The sequence below is a fragment of the Cervus elaphus genome, chromosome 18 (assembly GCF_910594005.1).
Source record: "Cervus elaphus chromosome 18, mCerEla1.1, whole genome shotgun sequence".
In the NCBI taxonomy this organism is placed as follows: Eukaryota; Metazoa; Chordata; class Mammalia; order Artiodactyla; family Cervidae; genus Cervus; species Cervus elaphus.
Window position 1 is genome coordinate 38,360,225 of NC_057832.1, and position 26,413 is coordinate 38,386,637.

General features: G+C 35.0%; 1 protein-coding gene across 1 annotated transcript in view; it reads left to right on the forward strand.

Moving 5' to 3' along the window:
- The window catches only part of ITGB8 (integrin subunit beta 8), a 94,239-nt gene extending 75,429 nt beyond the window's left edge, over positions 1-18,810 (forward strand). Inside the window, exons 9-14 of the mRNA XM_043872645.1 lie at positions 2,474-2,608; positions 5,225-5,630; positions 8,049-8,274; positions 9,507-9,613; positions 13,042-13,205; positions 13,302-18,810. Of these exons, the coding sequence (XP_043728580.1) occupies positions 2,474-2,608; positions 5,225-5,630; positions 8,049-8,274; positions 9,507-9,613; positions 13,042-13,205; positions 13,302-13,424 (1,161 nt within the window). The 3' untranslated portion in view covers positions 13,425-18,810. The remainder of the gene's footprint in view (positions 1-2,473; positions 2,609-5,224; positions 5,631-8,048; positions 8,275-9,506; positions 9,614-13,041; positions 13,206-13,301) is intronic.
- The last annotated feature ends 7,603 nt before the right edge of the window (positions 18,811-26,413 follow it).

The window sequence follows — 26,413 nt, forward strand, 5'->3', positions numbered from 1 at the left end:
AGAGCTTACAGTATTAGAAGTCACCCTATTTTTCCTAATATGAACCCACATATTACCCCTTAGAAAAAATATGTTGATAAACTTTCCTACATATCAAATTACACCCATGGAAAAGGAAACAATAGCTTTTTTTTTTTTCATGTTCTTTATTTGCTAGGCTAGGTCTGTGATGCATTATTGTAGTTCTGATTAACCTTAAACAATTTTGAAAATACTAACAAAATCAGCAAAAACTCGGACTAACCAATATCCTGGGATTCTGTTATAATTTTATATGTTTGTACTTTAAAAAATTTTCTGAAAATTCATTTCGTCTTCACAGTCCAACAGAAACCATTCATAATTCATTGAAGAAAAAACTAATATTTTATTCTACTTTGTAATTCTTGGCATTTCATTTTTAAGACTTTTGTAAAATTACATACAAATTTAGCACATGGTGAATGTGATTGCATTTTATTTTTTATCCTTTACATTGCCATCAAAATACAAAACTATGTAAAAATTTATATAAAACTATATAAAAATAAAACTAAAAAAACTATATAAATTAAAACTATATATAAAGTATATAACTACTTAATCATAATTAACTGAAATTAAAAAATAAATTATATTGACTAAAAGGAATTATACTTCATAGAAAATAATTTATGTCTCTGCACCTGTTAGATATTAAAAGACAAGCTTAAGACTGTCTGAAACTTGGGGAGGGAGGTGGGAGGGGGGTTTGGGATGGCAGACACATGTATACCCGTGGCTGATTCATGCCAATGTATGGCAAAAACCGCCACAGTATTGTAAAGTAATTAGCCTCCAAATAAAAGAAAGAAATTCATTTTTAAAAAAAGAAAAAAAAAAGACTGAAAATTTCTTAATCTCAAAACTGGGCAAAATTTTAGATATTTGTCTTCATATCACGCTTGAAAAAACACTGATATAACTAGCTTAAGGTTTTAAGGGAAGCAGAATTTCAAAAGGGCGAAAGAACACTGACGGTATTAAGCAGTTCCTTCTGCTTTGTCAGACCATCACCGCATCAGCACCGTTAGTGCACTACCGCCTGGGAAGCCCAGGTGGCTCAGTGGCAAAGAATCCACCTGCAACACAGGAGATGCAGGTTCCATCCCTGGGTCGGGAAGGTCCTCTGGAGAAGGAAATGGCAACCCACTCCAGTATTCTTGCCTGGAGAATCCCATGGACAGAGGAGCCTGTCACCCTACAGTCCATAGGGTGACAAAGAGTCAGACATGACTGAGCAGAAGTTTCTATTTTTTCCTGAAACTGTTTAATTAAGTGATTACAATGTATGGATTCTCTAATTGATAAAAAATGTGACTGATATAGTCTTACCTAATTCAAACAGAATTTACTAATTTGAGGAAGTATCTTACTCTAAAGATTTACTACCATAATTCCATGATCAGTTATTAACCTCTTTGTTGACTATACAGTTGAAAAAGAAAAATTACTCAAGTAAAGTACTAGAAGCCATGGGGATATCTTTTTCCTTCATACCATGTTGCTCACACTCTTTTCTTACATACTTCATCTTTTCCCTTTCCTTTTGTTTACAAACATAAGTTAAGGATTTTTGCATGTGGTAGACTCTTAGTTTTATCAGATGAAATTCACACAGATCTACTGAATATATTTAATGTAGTTGTAACTTTTGGAACTGAGATGGGGAGAAATTAGGATATGCTTGATACACATAATCAGCATAATTGGCAATACATACATGTTTTTGAATGACTGTATAAATAAGTGAATAAATGAATGATATAAATAAGTGAATAAATGAATGAATGATTTTCTGCCCAGTAAGAGGCCCTATTTCAGTATTAAGAATTGAAACAATAAGCAAGCTTAAGGGATTTGGCAAAAATCCTAGGCCATTCTTGGAGAATTTACAGGGCCATAACTGGCAGGTATTTCTTATACCTACAGTATAGAAATGGCCTCCACAAAATTTACTTTTCAATTCTGTATCATTGATAGTCTTAAGCATCTGAAACTGAAATGTTCTTTAATAGCAGTAAATGTCAGAAGCGTGTTCCAGATTTTAAGCTGTTAAGATTTATGTGCTATGATGTATCATATTGTGTATGTATTCTCAATGCTTTATTCAAATTTTATCATAAAATATAAATATTATTGGATTAAAATGATTATTTTTGTAACACAGACTGAGTGAGAAATGTCTCTGAAGTGATCATAATGCAGTCATGGAAATACGTGAAAAAAATAGAGCAATTTAAACACAGATAATCTAATCCTTTAGTATTTTTTATGTATTTCAAATGTAGCTAGGTCATTATGTGGAAATACTGTTTTTAATCAAGATTTTACAAAGACAGACTCTTTGATTTAGTTAAAAAATTAAATCTAGAATGATATGATAAACTTGACTGTTTAGTTGCTTACATTTGAAACTGCTATAGTATACAACTAAAAAATGTCATCTCTGCAGAAACTCATTTCAGAAGTGAAAGTTCAGGTGGAAAACCAGGTAAAAGGCATCTACTTTAACATTACTGCCATCTGTCCAGATGGGACCAGAAAGCCAGGCACAGACGGATGCGGAAATGTGACAAGCAATGATGAAGTATGTGGGTGTGGATTTTTCCGATTTAAAGTAAATTAACTTGTTTGGCATGCTTTCTCACAGAAAACTCAAACCATTCTGAAAACTTTGCTTACTACTGACCTTAAGAATCTCATTTACACTTCAAAGTAACTTTCACTGTCTATTCCTAAAGTTCCTACTTGTTGTAACTCATTTGACTGTTCTCTCAAATTCTCTAGTACTTATTTTAAAATAAATATGTATCATATTAAATACTTATTTAATAATAATCTTTGTTATTATTATCGATGACACAGCCAGTATATATTAGGAAATCACATCTCCTCGAACAAGAAGTGTCTGTTCTTATGATGATGATAGTACCTTTTTGTTTCAAATCTGAAAATTCTCAGAGTAAATGTGAAAGCTGAGGGTAAAAGCAATACAGAAGAATGGGAGTGATCGAGGGGTTGAGAAGGATTAAGAATTATAAAATCTTTCACTTTGTGATTGTCCCTGGACACTTATATTATCTCAATACAATGATCTAGGAGGAAGGGAAATTTATTAAGGACAACAACAACAAAAAGAAGTGTCATCATTTAACTAAAAAGGAATAAAATATGGAAAAGAGATTCAGATTATAGCAGCATGAGGAAATAGGACCATGGGAGATAGGGATTCTCCCAGAATTGGCACAAGAGAGAGTAAACACACAGAAATATACTTTAAAAAGAAATTCTTGTAGAACAAGTGATTTTCAGTGAGTCATTTACCTCAGTGAGGCATCAGTTGCCTCATTTTTAAATAAATAACTTGAACTAGAATATTTCTAATCACTCTTCCATCCATCTCTAAGGTTCTATGATGTTATTATTTTAATATCATGATATACAGAAAGAGCTACTGAAAGATTAAAAATCCTACTATTCTGTTAATAAGGTTGAATAAAGAAGAATCTTCCTTTCTTTCTAGTTAGAATATACTTTTCCCTCTTGGAAAGTTTAGAATCTGCAGGTAGTATAGTTGCTCCAACAAACTGTATATTTGAAATTAACTATTTCAAATTCAAGTTCTGTAGGCTTCTCCATAATCACTCCTTGAATTTTGTCCAAAAGATATTTTATACCAGTTTACAAAAAATAAATTTTATTTACACTGAGTATAGAGAAACTTTTTCTTTTGTGCTCGCAAAAAATAATGCAGTTATTACTTTTTTAGAAAGGATTACCTTCTTAGAAGAAGCTCTTTCTTTTGAAATCAATTTTGGCAAAATGGTTTAGCTTACTTCTTTTTCTTTGTCTAAATCTATTTTTTTCCCTCAATTTCAACCAAGTGATATGAACAGTTTGACTATCAAGAAGAGTCATTTGACCTCAATTATAGAAATCCCAAGTTTTGCTCTACTTAATTTTGGCAGTGACCACATTATCTTACAATCTGTTACTCCTTAATATTTTAAAGAGAAAAATACATTTCAAGTGTGACACCAATTGTACTGATTTTAATACTATGAGACTAATTCTAATTCTGCATGGATATGGATAACATATAAACCTAAATTTAGATCTTTCTTTGTGTGTGTGTGTGTCTGTGCTTATGTGTGTATGTATTTGTGTTAGGCTTTTTGGTTGGGATGGATATCTATAATCTACATACATAAGAAAGAGGAAATCTCTATATATTCACATATTTATATATCCATCCATATCTATTTACCTAATCTATCTCCATCCCAACCAAAAAGCTTAGCACAAATTATTTTTAAATTGTAATATATCTCAGTCTAACATGGAAGAAAACTATAAACCTTGTTTGCCAAAATACCTGAAGATTATACGATGAATTAACAAATATAAATACACACACTAAGCCAATCTTATTGTGGAGAAAAAAGTGAGAAAAATTTGCGAGAGAGAGCAATTATGTAGTTCATGGGGGAAACCAATGCCTACCAGGCCAGATCATTAGTTGCAGACTAACATCTCCACTGAGGAAAATGTATGACTTTGTACTGAGACCTTAGGACCTAAAAGTTGAGAGTCCTGAATCTTTTTCCCTTGAGTAACATCAGGGAAAGCCCCATGTTTTCCTCTTAACATTATGTATAAACTAAAATTTAAGTCCAAAACTTTACTTGGGCTCTAGGAAAACAGAAACAAAATAAAAACTGTTCATTTGAACCAATTGCTCATTTCAGGGTTTTAAACCAGTAGAGCAGAAGCCCTTGACTTTAGTTTATTTGATCTATCTCTAGTGCCAAATATTTGCCGTAACTCCACAAGTTAAGGACTGGATCTAGAAAATGGTCTATTCTCTCTCGTTTGCTAAGAAGTCATCTGAGGATATAAATGAATGATTGGAAGTAGATACCTTTCTAATAGATTTGAATCCATGTCCATTTAATGGTGCATGATAGGCAAGCCTCAGTCATTGCATCCTTTAACTCTCCAGTTCCTTAATAAGGAAAAAAATGAAACTAAAAGGTAATGTTATGTCTACATATGAAAAAAGAATGCATGTGTAATTTATAAATATTAATTTCTTATAGATGGTATAGTATTGACTTAAAATATCATTAACATATATAATATTAGTAATAAAAATAATCAAAGTATATAAATGTATTTTCTCCCCTCTAACCCACAAATTTAGGTTCTTTTCAATGTAACAGTTACAATGGAAAAATGTGATGTCACAGGAGGAAAGAGCTATGCAATAATCAAACCTATTGGTTTCAATGAAACCACTAAAATTCACATACACAGAAACTGCAGCTGTCAGTGTGATGACGGCAGAGGACCTAAAAGAAAGTGTGTAGAAGAAACTTTTCTAGATGCCAAGTGCTTCCAGTGTGATGAGAATAAATGTCATATTGATGAGGACACATTTCCTTCTGAAAGCTGCAAGTCACACAAGGATCAACCTGTTTGCAGCGGTAGAGGAGTTTGCATTTGTGGGAGATGTTTATGTCACAAAATTAAGTTTGGAAAAGTGTATGGAAAATACTGTGAAAAGGATGACTTTTCTTGTCCATACCATCATGGAAATCTGTGTGCTGGTGAGTATAAATATGTACATGCAGTTATTTATATAGTTGTATATTAAGCTAGCATATATGTTAAAGTATCTTTAAATCACATCTTTATAATTACCAACCCTGAATCTGAATTTGATACTTAAACTTTCAAAGTCTGTGAAATTAGGACATAGCCACAGATATACTGCACATGATTCTGATATTTATAGTTTAAATTATTTTGTACAGGAAATACTTAAAAATTAAAACCAAAAATTAATTCGTATTTTCAAGTACGCCTTGACCTTGTAAAGACATATACCAGAAAAGGAAATTATTGACAATGTTTGACAGATTTTCTATAATCTGGGTATTCTTCTAGAAGACTCTGATTTATCCTCATAAATGGTCACTCCCTTCATCTTGTTCAGAGAATAGTTAGCCATAAAAATATACTTTCAATTCACTGTAAAATTCTTAATGTGTTATTAGAGATGGCATTATAAATCTGTAGTAATATAAACCTGTCTACTTTATTTTTGGAACAACACCAGCAACAGAATTGTCAAAGGACAGTACTCTTCAAGAAAATACAGGTTTCATAAAAAATCAAAGATTAGTCCCAGAGGCCACATACAGACCAAATTTTAAAATGAAATAATTTAAAACAAAAAATATCAAAAGTATGTTTTGGCTAATTCAATTTACTGCCACCTAGAGGTTAAATTCTAGAAAATATATACAACATTTGAAAATTAATGCAAAATACTTTTTTAATTAATTTTTCTATGGTAGTGTACTAAATCCATTTATTGTTAAAGTACCTTTTCAATGTTTGCATTCTGGTAAGCAAATATTAAATTATTGATAACATGAAATATTTCATTTTAATAAGCTTATGGAAAGTAATAAACATATACAATATAAGTTTTTATTCTTGTATAAATTAAAAATGTGCCCTATATCACATAAATATGGGATGGACAATTTCCTTTATATCTTATACACATAATATTTTATATTCTAAACATTCATTCAGCTGTACTTGGCATCTAGGTAGAAAGGGTTATAGATGACTTTAGAATAAATCCACAATTATCATCTAAGTTTTTTAGTGCTAAAACTGCTTGGGACAAGGAAGAGAAAGAATTCTGAGGTCATCATTTCCTACAGCTGTCAAACTCTCAGTGAAGTCTGAAATATTGAGACACTGAGAATTCCAGTCTCTGTTAACAGTAAAATATTAAAAATCAGTCTACTGGTCCTTTTACATGACTGTGATAACTACTGTTCCAGAGGCAATTGAGAATCTGCTTTGAATTATTTGTATATAAATCATAACCACAAACTGTAGGCTGACAAGTATTTTCTTCACTAAGGTCCTTTGAAAATAATAACACATGTTCACAGATCTGCTGGCTAGTATTAGGCATGTAGCCCATATACAGAGAATTGAACCTGGCAGGCATTTGCTTGGCCTGGATATGATTAATTTTACAATTAACAAATTGAGCTGATCCAACAGTAGAGGCTATGGAACAGTTACCCTGTGAGGTGTTCCACAATACAAGAAGAGAGGGCATAAGCCAGAAATTGAGGGAACTAAGAAAAAGAAGGGTAGGAGGAGGGAGAGAGAAGAAAGGAAGGAAAGAAGGAAGGAAGGAAAAGTGTTTGGTCAGATAAACTTGAAAAACATTATACAGCCCTGAAAATGTACCCTCTCTTGAAAATATTAAATTTTGGATACCTTCTACAGGCTAAAACCCACTTAACTAAGTATAATCAGTGTTCTTCCTCAACTCCAACATGCACAAACATACCACCCTGATTTCTCTCTTGCTTTCTCTCATTTACCACCTAATAACATTTCACAACATACCCTAAGACATGCACCACTAACCTGCTACATAATGTGCTGAAGATGTGAAAGGATTACTTCAACTTCCCTGGAGATCTCATCTTTAATCAAGGCACTAGCAGAACTGAAGCTCTTAGAAGAGTTTGCCCAATGGACCTTCAAAGTTATCCCAGGCCCTTAGCAATAATGAGCGACTAGGGGAGAAAATTATGGAAGCTATTCATAAAATACCCCTTTCTTTCCAATTTCAAATCAGACAACACTACTTCAGCCTCTGTTACTTCTTTGTATCTGTGTCTTTTTACTTTAGAACTGAATATACAGTGACCTTCAAGGAGCTGGGCAGTCACTGCAGCAGGGCAGAATTCACGACGGTCAGCACAACAGATTAGCATGGGGAGATTATCTACAATAGGACAGCTTTAAAAATAGTCACTCCTGAGTCCTGGGATTGTTTATGTCAGACAAATAGAAAATGATGCTGTTTCCATTCACTTGACTGTCAGTGTGTTTCCACTGGATGGAGGGGAAATTCATGTTTGGAAATGCTTCACAAAGTCAGTGATCTCGGTAACTTAGATCTTGGAGTGTCTTTGTTGCAGGGCATGGAGAGTGTGAGGCGGGCAGATGCCAGTGCTTCAGGGGCTGGGAAGGGGATCGCTGCCAGTGCCCATCTGCATCTGCCCAGCTCTGTGTCAATCCAAAGGGCCAAGTGTGCAGTGGGAGAGGCACATGTGTATGTGGCAGGTGTGAGTGCACCGATCCCAGGAGCATCGGCCGTTTCTGTGAGCATTGTCCCACATGTCACACAGGCTGCAGTGAAAACTGGTATGTGTTTTCTGGTTCCAAACCTATGTAAAGCAGTCCTTCATTTAGCCATGTTTAATCTTTTCTATTTTGCCTACCTTAACCAAAAAGTTGCTGGATCTTCTCCAGACAAATTATCATCATGCTAAAAAAAGAACCGAATGATGAATTTAAGAATTAGAAGACTTAGATTCCAATCTTGGGTCATGCATGAGAATTTATCTAGGTATTCACTGCCTTTTTTTGAAACAGTTTTTTTTTAAAGAATAATATTCAGTGTTGATAAAGATTCAGTGGGGCTGTCCCCCCAGCTTTCTTGAGATGTAATTGACATATAATCTTGTGTAAGTTTAAGATGTACAATGTTATGATTTAGGAGCTGACTGCTTCCCAGCTTACTATTAATTAGCTTTTTGATCTAGGAAAAATTGTTTAAATTCTCTGTGCCTTAGTTTCATGATATCAAAAGTACAGATAATAATAATGCTGTGCTATAATTCTGTGAAATAATTAAATTAGATGTTCATGCAAAAAAGCCCTAAACTTTTATACTTGCTGCACAGTAATCATGGAATAAATGTTACCTGTTATTATTGTTTGATTTTTATTCTTTTAAAGATAAAAGAGCAGTAGCTATGAAGCACTTTAGAAAGAAGCGATGGATAAGTAAAAGGTTACATTAAATAATGGCAGCATTGTTGTTTTGTGCCAGTAATTAACTGCTCAAAGACAACTACTCAAAATATCACTATGGCTTACAACTTGTTTTAATCATTTTTTAAAAGATATTCGCAAGTTTTCACAATTATGCATGAGGTTATGTAACTCATTAGGAAGATGATGATGGAGGTATTTCTAGTCAACTCAATCAAATTTTGAACTGTATATTCACTGCAAAATTTTTTCCAGCAGTATCATAATAGTCATCTTCTAAAACATCTGTGCTAGATGGTTTTGTTTTTGATTTTATAGTAAGGCTATCTTATTCATTTCCTGGAAATTTTATTTTCAATACAAAAAATATCATTATGTTGATTTTATACATTACAATATTTTAAGTGACTAGAATGTAATTTTTCTTGGTATTAAATTCAGCCAAGATTACAAATAAATGTCACAGGTTTCTTTCCCTGTTTAACAAGTTTGCTGTCCTAAAAAAGTGCCCTATTTTGTCATTTTATTGTTTACAGAAAATACTACAAGCTACAACCTTTTAAAGAATTAAATGTTTTCACTTCTGTTTCCCCTTATAGGAATTGTGTGCAATGCCTTCACCCTCACAATCTGTCTCAAGCTATACTTGATCGGTGTAAAACTTCATGTGCTCTCAAAGAACAGCATTATGTGGACCAAACATCAGGTAAACAAAAGTTTAATAATCAAAGTACTGAAGAGTATCTGTAGAGAGCCATGTCCCCCCAAAAAGCTCAGCCATCCTAAAAACAGAAATAACTGCCTCAATGTTTACAGTCTCCCAGAAATGGTACTCTATAAAACCGGTTGAGGATATTTGCCATGGTGTGACTAAACTATTAGATCTCTCATCTCAACTACCCAGCTAAATTCACATGCTATGCAACTCCATGGAATTACACCAAACAGATTTTCTTGAGAGACTTCATGAACCAAGAATAGGCGTTTCCTATGTAGAGTCCATTTCACCTTTAAAAACAAGGTCTGTTTTTCTGTTTTGCAGAGGATGGGGTGGGGAGGGAGGTGGGAGCGGGGATCGGGATGGGGAATACATGTAAATCCATGGCTGATTCATGTCAATGTATGGCAAAAACCACTACAATATTGTAAAGTAATTAGCCTCCAACCAATAAAAATAAATGGAAAAAATAAAAATAAAGACAAGGTCTGTGGAGCCATAATTATCCTTCACAGCCCAAACATGCTTCCAGTCATAAGCTTCCTCATGTGAAACTAACATTTACTTTCATGTTTCAGGTGATGCAAAAAAAAAAAAAAAATTCTAGGTAATAATGATCTGTTTTTGAGAAGTACATAACTTCAAAAGGCAATTCCTTCCTTCAAAAGGCAATAATTTTCATTCTGATGCAAATATAATCTAGAGTTGAATGAGAGTTTTCCAAGTGGCCCTAATGGTAAAGAATCTTCCTGCCAATGCAGCAGATGCAAGAGATACGGGTTCCATCCCTGGGTTGGGAAGAACCCCTGGAGTAAGAAAAGGCAACCTGCTCCAGTATTCTTTCCTGGAAAATTCCATGGACAGAGGAGCCTGGCAGGCCACAGTCCATGGGACTGCAGAGAGTAGGACACAGCAGAGCAGAGCACAGCTTTTTTTTCCAGGGTGAATAGATATAAAGATGGCACAATGGAAACGGTATGGAAATCTTAGTCTGAAGACCTTGGCTTAAGCATGTTTATTGATACTCTTAATAGTAGCTAAGCTGTATTAGCCCTCTTATAAAATTTCCCTGAGCCTCAGTTTTCTCATCTATAAAATGGAAATAATATCAACCTCAAAGAGTTGTGTCAATTAAGCCAGTGAACATGAAAAAAATTTTAAAGATAATATATGAATGTAAGAAGCATGTGAACGCTGTCTTCAAAGACCATTTTGGACAAAAGTTCACTAGAACCGAAATGCCAGTGCCCTCCTTTTGTTCAGGTTTAAGATGTTAAACTGTATAAAAATTCGAAATGAAGCCTGAAATTATGTATTCATTGAGAACATTCCTACTGCTACTATTATTTCTGGTCTCTCTTCCAACCTGTAAGAATAATTATAGGTCTTAGAGATATTGCACAGAAGAGTAAACTTTCTCCAGAGTTTTGTTTCCTCTCCCCTCATATCCATACTAACCTTAGCCCATAATAAATTTAGATTTGAAAAGAGCCCATGTGCTGCCAGATGTGGCTGCAGCAATTACACCCAAAAGCCAAGTGCCTTTTCTAATGAATAGAGCACTAACTGTCAACATGTAATTTATTATGTTAAGTAAATAAACCTATTTTGACCTAAGTGTGGCTAACAAATGTATTCCCTTAAAGCTCCTTAGGAAAATCCCTTGCTTGACCTAAACTAAGAAAAGAGGCATGGCTGGAGCTAAATTATTGGTTCTCCAAAATTAAAAATTTTTAAATGCATATAGATTTGAATCCTGAAAAGGTCTTCCATCCTAAACCATTAGAAATATTTATAAAATGTATTAGTAATAATAGCTAGAGGGCTCCCCTCCCCTTCACAACTGTTGTGCAAGGAGAGGAAAAAGGGCATTTGTTAACCACCTCTATTATCTATCCACTTGATCACACTTAAAGGGTTATTTTGCTTTTCCTGGCTAAACTCCTACTAGGCAAGAAGCCAGAAAGTGAGATCAAGCCACGCGCCCCCTTAGCTGATTACTATTCTAAGTCGGCCAAGGGAAATGAAAGGCGTGCATGTCATGAACCTGGGCCCTACCAAAGGTAACACCTTTTAATAGAGCATCTTGGATTCTCTCTATGTATGAGACCATAACACAGGGGGACTCACACTTGGATTTGGTGCTTCTACTCCAGTTAGTGGTCCTCCAGTCTCCTTTTAGCATTTCTTTCAAGGAACCTTAACATTATGACCAAAAAAAAAAAAAACACTGGCTCTAAGTCTTCCCACTTGGAGAAGAGCCCTTGCCCTTTTTACTGAATTCTTGGCTATTTAAGAGCATGCTTGGTCATCCGTGGGAATTCAAACAGAAATCACTCATGACTCGGTGACTGCTTTTCAAAGTCTTGGCAGGTCCCCTCCCAAAAGCCCTTCTCAAGGAGACTCTCAGACAGTTAGATGAAGTCCCCAAAGTCTGGAAAATGTGCAGAAAAACACATGACACTTTAGGCTGGGAGGTAATTCTGTGAGTATGGGGCAGCTGATGAGTTCTGTGGAATACTTGTGTATTATGCAACCATGTTCCTCTTAGATTAGGGTAATACCTCTGGCAGCCACAGAGGCTGTAGACTTTCCAACTAGAGTTTGCCAAAGGTCTAGTGCTAAAACAGAGACCTAGCATGCCCCTCTTAATACAGCATTTCCTTTTCCAGCTAGTAATTATCTGTTCTTGAAAAAACAAAAAGTGGTATTTTTAGAAGCAGAATATGATAGATTTAGTTAACAGACAATAAAAAATAAATTAATAAAAATTGAGGAAAGAAAGAGATTTGGGTATTGTCCCAAATTGTACACTCCCATTTCCTGGAGAAGCTATGCGTAATAATAATGAAAACTTACACTACAGTTTCAAAGGAAATATTTACTCATCTATTAGAGTAGTACTGATTTTAGCTTCTGCAGATGTTTACTTTATTTTCCATTCCTGATGTGTAACAAATGAGGAGTAAGCATAACAAGAAAAACATATGTTAATGCACGGAGCTGTTAAATAATTCTTAAATCCTATTTTCCACTTAGTGATCCACATCATACCACAAAAACTGTCCTTCTCTCTGTCATGGTTGAAATCATATTTAATTAAGGATTTGGACATATTCTAATTAGTACAAGAATCAAGCTGAAAAAAATAATCTTATTGAATACCTTAATTGTGGCTATTCTCTGAAGGAGAGTTTTTTGTTGAAAATACTTGAATAATAAATGTGTAATAATAATTAGATTACTTTTGAATCAACAACAATGGAAGTCCTTTGTTTTGAAAATGTAGATTTGCAAATATCTCTGATTCTATTAATTGAGATGATAAACATTATTTATTTCTAATACTACTGTTAGAATCCTTTGATTTACTCATTCCAGTTTTTTAAACCATGTATTTGTTTGCTTCTTTACAGAATGCTTCTCTAGTCCAAGCTACTTGAGAATATTTTTCATCATCTTCATAGTCACATTCTTGATTGGGTTGCTTAAAGTCCTGATCATTAGACAGGTGATACTTCAATGGAATAGTAATAAAATTAAGTCCTCAGCAGATTACAGGGTGTCTGCCTCAAAAAAGGTCAGTGAATTCTAAAAATGAATTACTATCAGTGTGTTATTGTCTACTTTCAATATTTAGGCCCTTAATTAATGATAATATTTCTTCCTTATCAAGGACAAGTTGATTCTGCAAAGCGTTTGCACAAGAGCAGTAACCTACCGACGTGAAAAACCTGAAGAAATAAAAATGGACATTAGCAAATTAAATGCTCATGAAACTTTCAGGTGCAACTTCTAAAATGATAAAAAAAAAAAAGTACCTTATGGGAAACTGGATTTTAAATAATTGCTCCTAAAATTTACTATTTTAGAAGTCACAGGAGGGGACAAATTTGCTAGATCATGCCAGTTGCTGGTTGTCTGCTCGAATGAAGACTGACAAGCATCCTCATCATCATGTGACTCACACTGCTGCTGAATTTTTCAGAGAAAAATGTGTCTTACTACTGTTTGATACTAGTGTCATTGTAGCACTTTACTGTAATATATAACTTATTTAGATCAGCATAGAATGTAGATTATCTGAAGAGCACTGACTACACTTTACAGGTACCCACCATTTGTACACTTCCCAGAGAGACAATGCTGTGAGATAGTTTTGGCATTGTGTCACTACAAGGATACAGTAATCCCTGCACCAAACATGCAGACAAACAAATAATGCAGTTATACTAATGTTGCCAAACACTTCAACAACTGGCAGCAGTGAACAGACAAGACCAGATAGATGAATAAATGAATAGTGTTTCATTCATTCAAGAGATAAACAGATAAAACCTTAATCTTAAGGGATATTGCTTTTGAAATAGTAGTTTTATGCATGTGTGTTTGTTTTCTTTGACAAGATGGATACTAATTCTAACATTCTTTCCTCTTTGCCTTTATATTTTGGTTTTCTTTCTTACAGGATAAGTTTATATATGTCACAGATGACTGGATTAATAAGTGCTAAGTTACTACTGCCATAAAAAACTAATAATAATACAATGTCACTTTATTAGAATATTTTTCAAAGTTCAATGTTTAATAAGGGACACTTCAAGTAACATCAAAATCTGAACAGCTTCATTGTTTGCTGATGTAGAGTTTTAGATCTTCTTACCTGGTAAACTGGATGGATTATTTCACCACTTCATTTGTCTAATCATCAGGTTGAAACTCACAAAATATTTAGAAACTCTGCCTCAAACAAAGTGCCACACTTTTGAATGCGTTTTCTCCAATATTTATTCAAAGCAGATAGTAGTATTTTTCAAACTAAAACTAAATTAAGCTATATTACTTTTGCCCTTTGAAGCAGTCTAAGGACATTCTTTCCCTGAATCACCTCAGTCCAACTCACCAGAATTCTAAAAATACACAATTAGAGAAGAATAGAAAATATCTTTAGAAATAAGCTAATTCACCCTTGTGGTTATTCAGGGGAACTGAGGCTCAGAAAGTTCAAATGATTTTTCAAAAACCCCTCAGTGACCAAGGGCAGCACTCAAAGAGAACTATCTTATTGCCAGGCCAGGGCTCACTGAACAATGTAGTACTACCTCTTGAATCTTTAAAATAGTCAATTGGCAAGTGAATAAGCATGAGACAATTCTCAAACAAGGCAGAAAAAAGTAATTCAAACCAAACTGTCCATGGTTGGCATCCAGTCTTTCTGCTAATCAGCTTCTAAGAGACTGCCAAATGGCCTAACTAGAGGGAAGTCCATTCACACAGGTTGTGGTGAGCAGCATTTCCCCTGGGGTCGTGCAGTGCTCAGTCCAAGAGCTTGATACAGAGGTGATGAACTTTTATCTTCCCTAACAGGAACTTCATCACAACTACCATATCCTTACAGATTTATTCACTCTGATTTTATTGGCTAGAAGTCAAAGAGTCCTGTGTACAGCACAGAGCTTTGCCTATGACAACAAAGGAAGTTATTTTAAATTCCTTTTAAATGTCCTCTTACAATCAGCTTCCCCCGATTTTCTGTCTTCCAGCACTTGAGTTAAACAAAGTACCAAATATCTACATTCCAATGAAGACTATATCCCATCCATCCTAAAGAAGATTAAAAAATGTATAACAAGTTGTTCTAGAGCCAAAAAACACAGTACTCCCATCAGCTGTCCCCTGAAGCCAGGCAATTATGATGCTAAGTTGAGCAGTATTTCCTTCCCCAAATGAGTGATCAGCGGCATTGACATAATTCAGTATTGTGACTCACTTATGTAAAATACCTTTGATCACCAAGGATAACAAAAATTGTTTTAGCAGCTTGCCTGTCACACATTGCATCATTTTAAAAAAGGAAATAAATGAATACCTGTCAGCCCCCAAAAGGAAAAGTGGAAAATATCCATTCACTGAAATACTGAAAACTCTGACACATTTAAAATTTTTAAAACATTACAAGGTTCATTAACTAATGTCTATGTGGGCTGAATTATCCAAAAGAGGATAATAAAATGAAATCCTTAAAATAAAGGGACGGATATTTGGACACTGTCATTAGTTTGCACTAATTTATTATGAAACAAGGCTCTTCTCATAGGAAGGGACAAGCTTCCTGATAGGCAGTTCGATGCTAGATGGTGATTGCAGTTATGCTTGTGATGTCTTGTACTTTCCTTTTTTATTTAAAGATCTAATCCTTAAAGATTTTAGAGTTTATATTTACTTGAATAAGTGATATTTTCCTTGTGAGAAGATAATTAATATTTGATTAGTTAGAATTAATGAAAAGTTAAGGGAAAACAGGGTATTCTTAGATTAAATAATCTATGTAAACGAAGCCTATTTCAACTAATATGACCACAGGAGCCTTTTGAGATTCACTGATATTAAACACAAGTAATGAAACTTTAAATGGTTAACGAAGTTAAGAACTTGAACAACTCTTTTGGTACGACAGCATTTCTGTGCCCTAAAGTATGTCATGATTTAGAAATAGGCTATATATACACTACAATATAACTGTATGAATTTTACTTCTCTGGGGATATCTTTATACTGCAATATGTGTGGATTTATAAGCATCTTTTTTTTAATTTATTAATATTTATGTACAGACACTCTCTGAAAGACTCAAAAATTTACTAAAACTCTGATTATGTCCTCAACATTCAATTTAGTTTGGTTTAAACAAATACAAAAATCTAAGATTACATAGAATAGATTTCTCTAGAGGCAAATTTTTCAAAACTCAAAATTAAAATTAGTGGATGCATCAGATACAATAGTCCACTAAAGAATAAATTTCAAACATTTTTAATATACACTTTATCGTTATTGAATATATTCTTATGCATGACAATGGACATCCATACAATGTTGAAATATAATTATGATGGATTATGAAAATTCTTCTCCATAGAATTATATTCCTTATGATACCTTTATAATAAGTTAAACTCAATGGCTTTTCCTTCCTTTTCTTACTCCTATTTGTTTTCTACTTACTTTTCCTAAGAGATTGCCCCAAAACTTCAAGCTCAATTAGCCTAATTGTGAAAAATAACTGACTATAATAATATAATGAAGTTCTTCATTTCCAAATATCTCTTAATGATTTTAAAAGTCATTTGAATCTATGTACCTAAACAAAGACCCATTAAAAACTGAGAATTTAAAATTTTTACAACTGTTCAAGCTTATTTCAATTTTAAGGGATTTGAGATCCATATATTTTAATAAAAGTATCTAATGAAATACAGGTACTTGGGAGTTCAATCTTGTGCATATATATTGTTTTATTTACTCTTAACATTTAATTTACAACTATCCTTATTTATATTGACCTTAAGAACTCCACTTAATGCAATGCCATCTGAGACATATTTTCAAATAAATATGAAACTAGCATTCTTTCAGATCATTCCCCTTTTCTCTTATAATTCTTAAACGGCCAATTTATTATGGGTTATACATGTTCATATTTCATTAAGTCTAAGATATCTACTTTTCAATTTAACATCTCTGAAATATATCTTGCGATTATTGGCCTCTAAGATGCAGTTTTATAATTTTACTTAAATAAATATTACACTAATTCATCTTTAACTAAATGTTCACGGGTATAGAGACATTCATTTTTATATAAATATTTAAGAACGCACGTACGATAACACGTGAAGTCAGTTTTCAGTACATCTGAATCACATTACCACTTGCTATGGAGCCTAACCATCTGATTATGAGTTTAGATTCTGCAGACCTTTAAGTTATAAAAGCTCTTTCAGCCTTCTGTTTATACTTTATGCTAGTTGCTACTGTTTCAGCAAACCCTAACCTAACTGACAAGAATGAGTGAGTTTCTCCTACGTTTGTTAAAAAATGTTTATTCTTTCTATTACTCTCTAAAGAATACTTTCATGTGATCATCTCACTCTTAAACAGAATTAACTGGAAAAATATTACATAACATCATCACATTTAGATTTTGCAATTTTAAGATTTTGAAGCATTTTATGTGTCTTATGTCAATGACAGGAGAAAAGTATCATACAACCTATCAGTGTTGTAAGGAAATTTTCCCTTAAAGTCCTCCTACATTTTTATTTTTCTATATCATTTCTGTTCTATATCATCTCTGTTCTGTTCTTTTGTTTGATTTTTTCCTTTGGCTTTAATAAACTCACCTTAAGCCCATGTAATGACTCATAAAACTGCATATTTAAATTATTTGACTTACATGAAACGATTGTTCAGCTATCTGGACAGCTGTCAATGAAATACCTGAGAGTAATAACACTACTCCTTTATCTACCTGGATTACTTTCCTACAAAAATTTATGTTCATAAACTAACTCTATTAATCAGGTTTCTAAGCTCCATTACCTATTTCAGTTAAAATCATCTATCCAAAAATAAAAAAAAAACAACACTGCAATCATCAAGGATGGAGATGTATGATTTGTATAAAAAGTCTTTACTAACTTTACACTGTACCATGGATAAATGTGATTTTGATAACAGTTCAATACAATGACAAATATGGCACATAGATTTTCTTTAAAATACTGAATATAAAAATATTTTAATTCTAAATTATAATAAAATATAAATTTGCACATATTAATATAGAAATTCATTTTGTATATATTTAACATAAGTTTAAAACTATTTTACATTTACCAGTTACTTCATTAAAGTTTTTTAAATCTGCAAAAAATTAGTAATGTTTTAAAATTATCAGTAATATAACCTATGTGTTTCATTTAACAACTCCTGCCTCTGTAGAAAACATTTTAATATAGAGTGTATTTTTAAATTAAAGTATTTGAAATCAAAATAGTTCTAAGAAAGAAACAAATTCTCATTAAACAAGTTTCTTACTATTTCTGACTTTGAATTTTACAGAAATTTAAATTGCCTTAAATGACATAGAAAATTGGTAATACAATAATTTCACTTAGATACTATGAGCCTGTTCATATAATTCTGATTGACTACTAACTTTGGTTTATGTATTTATTAAAAAGCTGATACTGTAGTTTGTTGTGAGATGTTTATTTTTCTAACAGAGCTTATAACAGTTATGACAAGGCATTTAATTAATGCATCATTTTTGTTTAAAAGTAGGTGTTAACCAATATGAAATTCTATGTTTCAAAATAAAAATGTGAAGATCTAAGAATGCACAGGATGTTTCTTTATTTATCATTGTGTGCTATATGACCCTGAGCGCTGCCAGGAAATAGCACATTGTCACACAAGGAAATGTAGTAACATTCATACATTCTCATCAGTAGAGGACATTAAATTCCAAAAAGCTCCTAATCACTGGAAAACTGTAGAGTCAATGATAAAGATGTAAGGTCATTCTCATTGACCTATTTTCCTTCCATAGCTGCCCAGTGGTGAAAGCAGAAGAAATATCCTAATTACAAAGAACTGAAAAATTAGGTAAAAGACAAATTGGGCTTTTTTTTTTTTAGCAACCAAAGGCTTCTACCATCACCTTGATACAAACATAACATGTTCATAATCTTCAACTGCACATTCTCCAGAGCCATATTTAAACAAGTGAAATTTATGGGATACCCTTGTGTTGTGATTTTTCTTTGTTTAATCTAGTGGAGAAGGCTCTATTTATAATAGCCAGGACGTGGAAACAGCCTAAGTGTCCATCAGCAGAGGAATGAATAAAGAGATGCGGTGCATATACAGTGGGACATTTGAGTGGGGGGGTGTGTGTGCTTAGTCGCTCAGTCATGTCCAACTCTTTGGAGCCCCATGGATAGTCTCCTCTGTCTATGAGATTTCCCAGGCAAGAATACTGGAACAGGTTGCCATTTCATTCTCCAGGAGATCTTCCTGACCCAGAGATCAAACCCACATCTCTTGCATCTCCCACACTGGCAGGTGGATTCTTTAGCACTGCACCACCTAGGAAGCCCCAGAATGGAATATTGCTCAGCCATATAAAGGAAAGAAATGGGTCATTTATAGACACATAGATGGACCTAGAGACTATTATACACAGTGAAGTAAGTCAGAAAGAGGAAAAAAAAAAAGAAATACTAACACATATATGTAGAATCTGAAAAAAAAATGCTATCAATGATCTTACTTACAAAGCAGAAATAGAGTCACACAGGTATAGAAGAAACCTATGGATACCAACTGGGGGAATAGGAATGGGATGAATTGGGGGGCTGAGACCAACATGTATACATTATTGATACTATTTATAAAATAGATGGGCTTTCCTGGGGGCTCAGATGGTCTCAGATGGTGAAGAATCCACCTGCAATGTGGCAGAACTGGGTTTGATCCCTGGGTTAGGAAGATCCTCTGGAGGAGGGCATGGCAACCCACTACAGTATTCTTGCCTGGAGAATCCCCATGGACAGAGGAGCCTGGCAGGCTACAGCCCATGGGGTCGCAAAGAGCTGGACACAACTGAGTGACTAAGCACCCACATAAAATAGACAGCCAATGAGATACTGTATAACCCAAGGAACTCTACTCAATGCTCTGTGGTGACCTAGTGAAAGCGAAAGTGTTAGTCACTCATTCGTGTCCATATCTTTGCAACCCTATGGACTGTAGCTCTCCAGGCTCCTCTATCCATGGAAATCTCCAGACAAGAATACTACAGTGGGTACCATTCCCTTCTCTGGGGTTTCTTACTGACCCAGGGATCGAACCAAGATCTCCCACATTGCAGGCAGATTTTTTAAAGTCTGAGTACCAGGGAAGTCCTAAATCAGAAAGAAATCCAAAAAAGAAGGGGTGTATTTGAACTGTGCTCCTGGAGAAGACTCTTGACAGTCTGCTGGACTACAAGAAGATCAAACCAGTCAGTCCTAAAAGGAAATGAAAACCATGACTATTGATTGGAAGGACTGATGCTGAAGCTCCAATACTTTGGCCACCTGATGTGAAGAGCTGACTCACTGGAAAAGACCCTGATGCTGGGAAAGATTGAGGGCAGGAGAAGTGGGTGACAGAGAAGGAGATGGTTGGACAGTACCACTGACTCAATGGACATGAATTTGAGCAAGCTCTGGGAGATACTGAAGGACAGGGAAATATGGCATGCTGCACTCCAGGGGGTCGCAAAAAGCCAGATGCAACCAAACAACATATGTATATATATGGTTGATTCACTTTGCTGTACACTAAAAACTAATACAACATTGTAAAGCAACTACATTCCAATAATTTCTTAAATAAAAAATAATAAAGTAAAGCAGATGACGGAATACACTGACAGCTAAATAGGTTATGTAGACAAATTTCCTATCTTTAAAGAGTTGTAAAAGTTTGAAGGAAAGGGTGTGTGTATCATGTAAGTGAAAGTCGCTCAGTCGTGTCTAGCTCTTTGTGACCCCATGGACTATACAGTCCATGGAATTCTCCAAGCCAGAATACTGGAGTGGTTAGCCTTTCCCTTCTCCAGGGGATCTTCCCAACTCAGGGATTGAACCCAGGTCTCCCACATTGCAGGCAGATTTTTTACCAGCTGAGCCATCAGGGAAGCCCCAGAATACTGGAGTGGGTAGCCTATGCCTTCTCCAGAGGATCTTTCCAACCCAGGAATCGAACCAGGGTCTCCTGCATTGCAGGCAGATTCTTTACCAGCTGAGTTACTAGGGAAGCATGTGTAGCATAGAGAGACAGGTTTCACTGGAGAGATCAAATGGAAGCCATCAGGTTTAACAAGGCCTTTGTTTTTGAGTATTCATCTCATTTGGGTTTGGGCTACAGTCTTTTAGGCTCAGAATACTGGTTTTGTTAGGAGTGCTATTTGGCCTCCTTCTTGTCTTCCCTCCTGAGCAAAAGGACCCACCCCCCGAGTCTGAATAGAGCACACAGCTGAGACTTAACCATCCAGACTCCTTTGCAGCTAAAGTGGTTACAGGACTAAATGTTGGCCAATGTGACAGATGGGAGAGGAACCTAGGATCTCACTTCTCCTTTCCATGTTTGTTATCTGGACAACTGGAGCTATCTTGGCAAAGGAAACCCTGTACTGAAATATTCAGAGCTTCCCCTCAACCAACAACTGCCATCCTCAACTGAACCCTAGTAGGGAAAACAATCTTTCTCAGCTAAACCACAGCATTTGATGTTATAGCAGATAATCTGTACTCTAATAATGTGCTATTTATAAAACTATCTCACTAATTCTTCAGCAATACTAAATATCCTTTCTGTCAATTTTTCAAGGGAAATGAAGGCACAAGAGGTTAAGCATCATGTCTAAATGCACGCAGCCTATAGGTGGCCAAGGCCAGATTCACAATCAGATTTGTTTTTCACTCCATAAATTACTGATGATATGCTTTGTGAGGACAGATTTTACTAAATTAACTAGTTTTACTAGTTTAACTATGTCCTTATGAACCAAAAAACATGTGCAATAAATAAAGGTGAAGAGCTAATATATGCACAGAAAAACTACACAGAAAGAATTGAATGGAATCTAAAAATGAAAAACAAAATGTTAAGCACACTCAGATGTTGTAATTAGACTGACGTAAGTCCATGGACATTAGCATTTGGCCTAGGCCTTGCAGAAAAGGTGAGTGTAGACATGCAGAAAAGCAAGGTCAGGGAGTGGTAAAGGAATGGTAAAGTAGAAAAGAGTGGGGATTCTATCCAAGGACATTGAAAGCTTGTTGAGATGCAGCATTGGATAATGAAAAACAGTGATCTGCAGGTAATGGTCTATGGAAAGCTTGCTTCCCTGGTTAAACAATTCGAAATTCGGTTACAAGGAAAAAGCAAGCTCTAAAGTTTTTGCACAGAAAAGTAGTATTATTGGAATTACACATGGTTTGGCATATACTAATATAAATTAAATATAATCTTTAATTAAAATGAATTTTAGCCCTTCTAATACTAACTACTACATAATAATATTAAATATTGATTTTTAATGCTATTTAATAATCAATTTAAATACCATTTAGTACTAAAACTAAAGTATACAAAAGGAGAAAAAATTGAAAATCCAACTTCCTAACAGCAATCACTCTTACACACAGGCATATTTTCATTTCATTTTTCTATGCCCTTTATAACTTATTATGCAGATAACATATATTTGTTGTAAAATATCCAAAATATCTAGACATTGAAATTAAAATATTTTTCCAATCCAACCACCCAGAGTTGACCATTAACATATATTATGTGTGTGCGTTTGTAATTAAGAAAGAAATATGCTATAAATAGTATAGTATAAAGACACTTTTTCTTCAAAAACATTTCAAACATTTTTCCATGTCAAGACTTAAACTATAGTTTTAATAGGTGGATATTATTCCATCCAAGAATGTGCCACAATTATAGCTCTTATGTTCAATGAGAAAATGAATGACCAAGAAATGGTACCAAACATGAAACAATGGTTAACAACTTTAGTATTCAATAGGAGGAGATTGGTTAAGTAAACTTTTTGAATGTGAGAGATCTCCACATTTATAATGGCAGATGAGAAGGAGCCAACAAAAAGAGAAATGTTTATATTGGGAAGGTTTGCATTAGTCTAAGGTATAATAGGGGAGTATTTCAAATTAGACAAAGAGGAATCAGTGAAATGAGCTTGGGGAATTTTCATGAGGAAATAATGGTTTAGACAAAAGTTCAAAGACAGGGAACAAGAGCTACTCTTACAAGGAAGATTAGTGAGAACATGGAGACTAACTAGATATACAGCTGACAAGGAAAGAATTAAGTTGAAGAGAATTCTGATGTATGGTCTAAAAGTCACTATAGATGTCCACCAAAATTGGATAAAACCCCGAATCTGGTCTCACAAACCACATTGTTTTTGCCATTCCATGACTTTTAGACTAAATTCTAACTTTATCAAAATATTTGGCCAGACAAAACTAAAGCTGCAAAATTTTAAACCATGTCAATGGTAATGCTTTCAATATTATCAAAATAAGCCCAAGTGTGATGTAGGCATATTTCCTTCTAATCTTGTTATTTATATATGAATATTTTGATCATAACTAGAAACAGTGTCAGGCTGCACAAGAAAAACAAATGGCACCTTGACTTTCAACTTTGCAAATCCTTTAGCACTTATTTGGACTGGTGCATTGTTTAGGGCACAGTGCTGTTTAGACTTCTTCCAATGAATTGCTTAAAGTTTACTAAAAAAAAGAAAAAGAAAAAATGTCTATAATAGTGAGAGGAAAACACTCTTTACTGGGCTTTGTCATACTTTATGCTATTTTTCCATTGTTATGACTACAAAATACATTCTAACCATCATTAAAGTCATGAATAATAATTATCCACTAAAGAAAATCTTAATTTGCCATTAACAACATTTTTTAACATTCTGTCAAATTAAGGATAATCTATTATCAGTCCATGCTTTTTAAAGAGTAGTTCCCTGACCAATAGCATCAGTGTCACATGAAAACTTGTTAGAAATGCAGATTTTTAGTCTCTACACCAAATCTTCTGAATATGAAACGGCCAAGCAGTTTTAACAAATTCTCTAAGTAATCCTGATGCCTGCCAAAGTTTAAGAATCAGTTTTCATAAACAGTATGAGTAAGCATCAGGAAACCAAAAGTTATAAATTATACTTTCTCTTGTACAGCGGTCAGTACCTGATACTGAAAACTCAGTCCAAGTACTTACTTATTAAGTGTTGAGTGAGTCAGTAATGTTGTTTTCTTTGAGCCCTTCGGAAATGTCCCCTTGAAAAGACTGTGCTTAAAATCTGCCATTTGTTACATTAATAGTTAAAATCAAAGTAATATTGTCTGTCATGTTGTTTAAAAAACAAAACTGACCTCAATAACTCCTTCAAACAAGCCTAACATATTCAGTACATGTAGAGGAAGCCCACATTAGAAATTATTATTATCTATTCCTGTTATCCATCTATAGTTCTCTTTTTTTTCTGTCACTTAAACACTTGCTGGGCTTCCCTGGTAGCTCGGCTGGTAAAGAACCTGTCTACAACGCAGGAGACCCCAGTTTGATTGCTGGGTTGGGAAGTTCTCCTGGAGAAGGGACAGGCTATCCACTCCAGTATTCTTGGGCTTCCTTGGTGGATCAGATGGTAAAGAATCCACCTGCAATGCAGGAGACCTGGGTTCGATCCCTAGGTTGGGAAGATCTCCTGGAGGAGGGCATGGCAACCCACTCCAGTACTCCTGCCGGGAGAAGCCCCACGGACAGAGGAGCCTGGAGGGCTACAGTCCATGGGGTCACAAAGAGTTGGACACAACTGAGCAACTGAGCACAGCAAACACTCTCTCAGTTCAGTTCAGTTCAGCCGCTCAGTCGTGTCCGACTCTTTGCGAAGTGAAAGAGGAGAGTGAAAAAGTTGGCTTAAAGCTTAACATTCAGAAAACTAAGATCACGGCATCTGGTCCCATCACCTCATGAGAAATAGATGGGGAGACAGTGGAAACAATGTTAGACTTTATTTTGGGGGGCTCCAAACACTCTCTATTCTCCTTAAAAGTTAAATGCATGTAGATATATGTGTGGGTATATGAGATAGCAGAGAATCTCTACCACTGCCCTAATTAATTGGAAAATTCCTAACATGGTCTGTGGAGTTGCATCTTGGTCAGAGGACTAAATCTTCTCCTCACACTCTCATGTCCACCAAAGTATACAATTCCTCTTCTCCCTCTTTGTCCAGAGACACTTGCAAGTATCCAGGTCTGCTGGCTGTCTATCAAAGACAACTAGGTATAGCCTCCTTTCCATTCCACTCCCTGGTCACTGGAGTAGAAAACCCTTCTACTCCCTCTTACTTTGAGGAATCATATTTGTTTACTCTTCTTCTCTGGAAAAAACATCTATGTTACTCCTTTCTCCCTTACCCCAGATCTAGTTTTATCTCATCTTAAAAAAAAACAAAAACAAAGTAGCTTTATAGTCATGTCTTCAAATTTATCTCTATTCCTCTAAATTTTTCACTTAGTTTGGTAGCATTTCTGCTTTAGTATTGACTTGGGCAAGGGAAAACAACCTGTACAGTACCAATGAATAGAAAAAAAGGAAAGAAAATACATAGACATGTATATAGGAGTCAGATAGACCCAAGTATTAAAAAATGGTACTGAGAACATATTCTGGGACTCTGGACCCCTCAGGCCAAGTAGGATATAAGAGAAGGCAGATTCAGGAAGAAATGGTTACTGTTAAAAATAATTTCTGAGAGACCCCTATTTGAATCTCCACTTCAGCTCTCTTTGGGGGTTAGGATAGCTTACTCCCTCCAACTAACAGCCTAGTGGGACTTCAAGAGAACCCTTTCAGTTCAGTTCAGTTGCTCAGTCGTGTCCGACTCTTTGCAACCCCATGAATCGCAGCACGCCAGGCCTTCCTGTCCATCACCAACTCCCCGAGTTTACTCAAACTCATGTCCATTGAGTCGGTGATGCCATCCAACCATCTCATCCTCCGTCGTCCCCTTCTCCTCCTGCCCCCAATTCCTCCCAGCAACAGGGTCTTTTCCAGTGAGTCAACTCTTCACCTGAGGTGGCCAAAGTATTGGAGTTTCAGCTTCAGCATCAGTCCTTCCAATGAACACCTAGGACTGATCTCCTTTAGGATGGACTGGTTGGATCTCCTTGCAGTCCAAGGGACTCTCAAGAGTCTTCTCCAACACCACAGTTCAAAAGCATCAATTCTTCGACGCTCAACTTTCTTCACAGTCCAAATCTCACATCCATACATGGCCACTGGAAAAACCATAGCCTTGACTAGACGGACCTTTGTTGGCAAAGTAATGTCTCTGCTTTT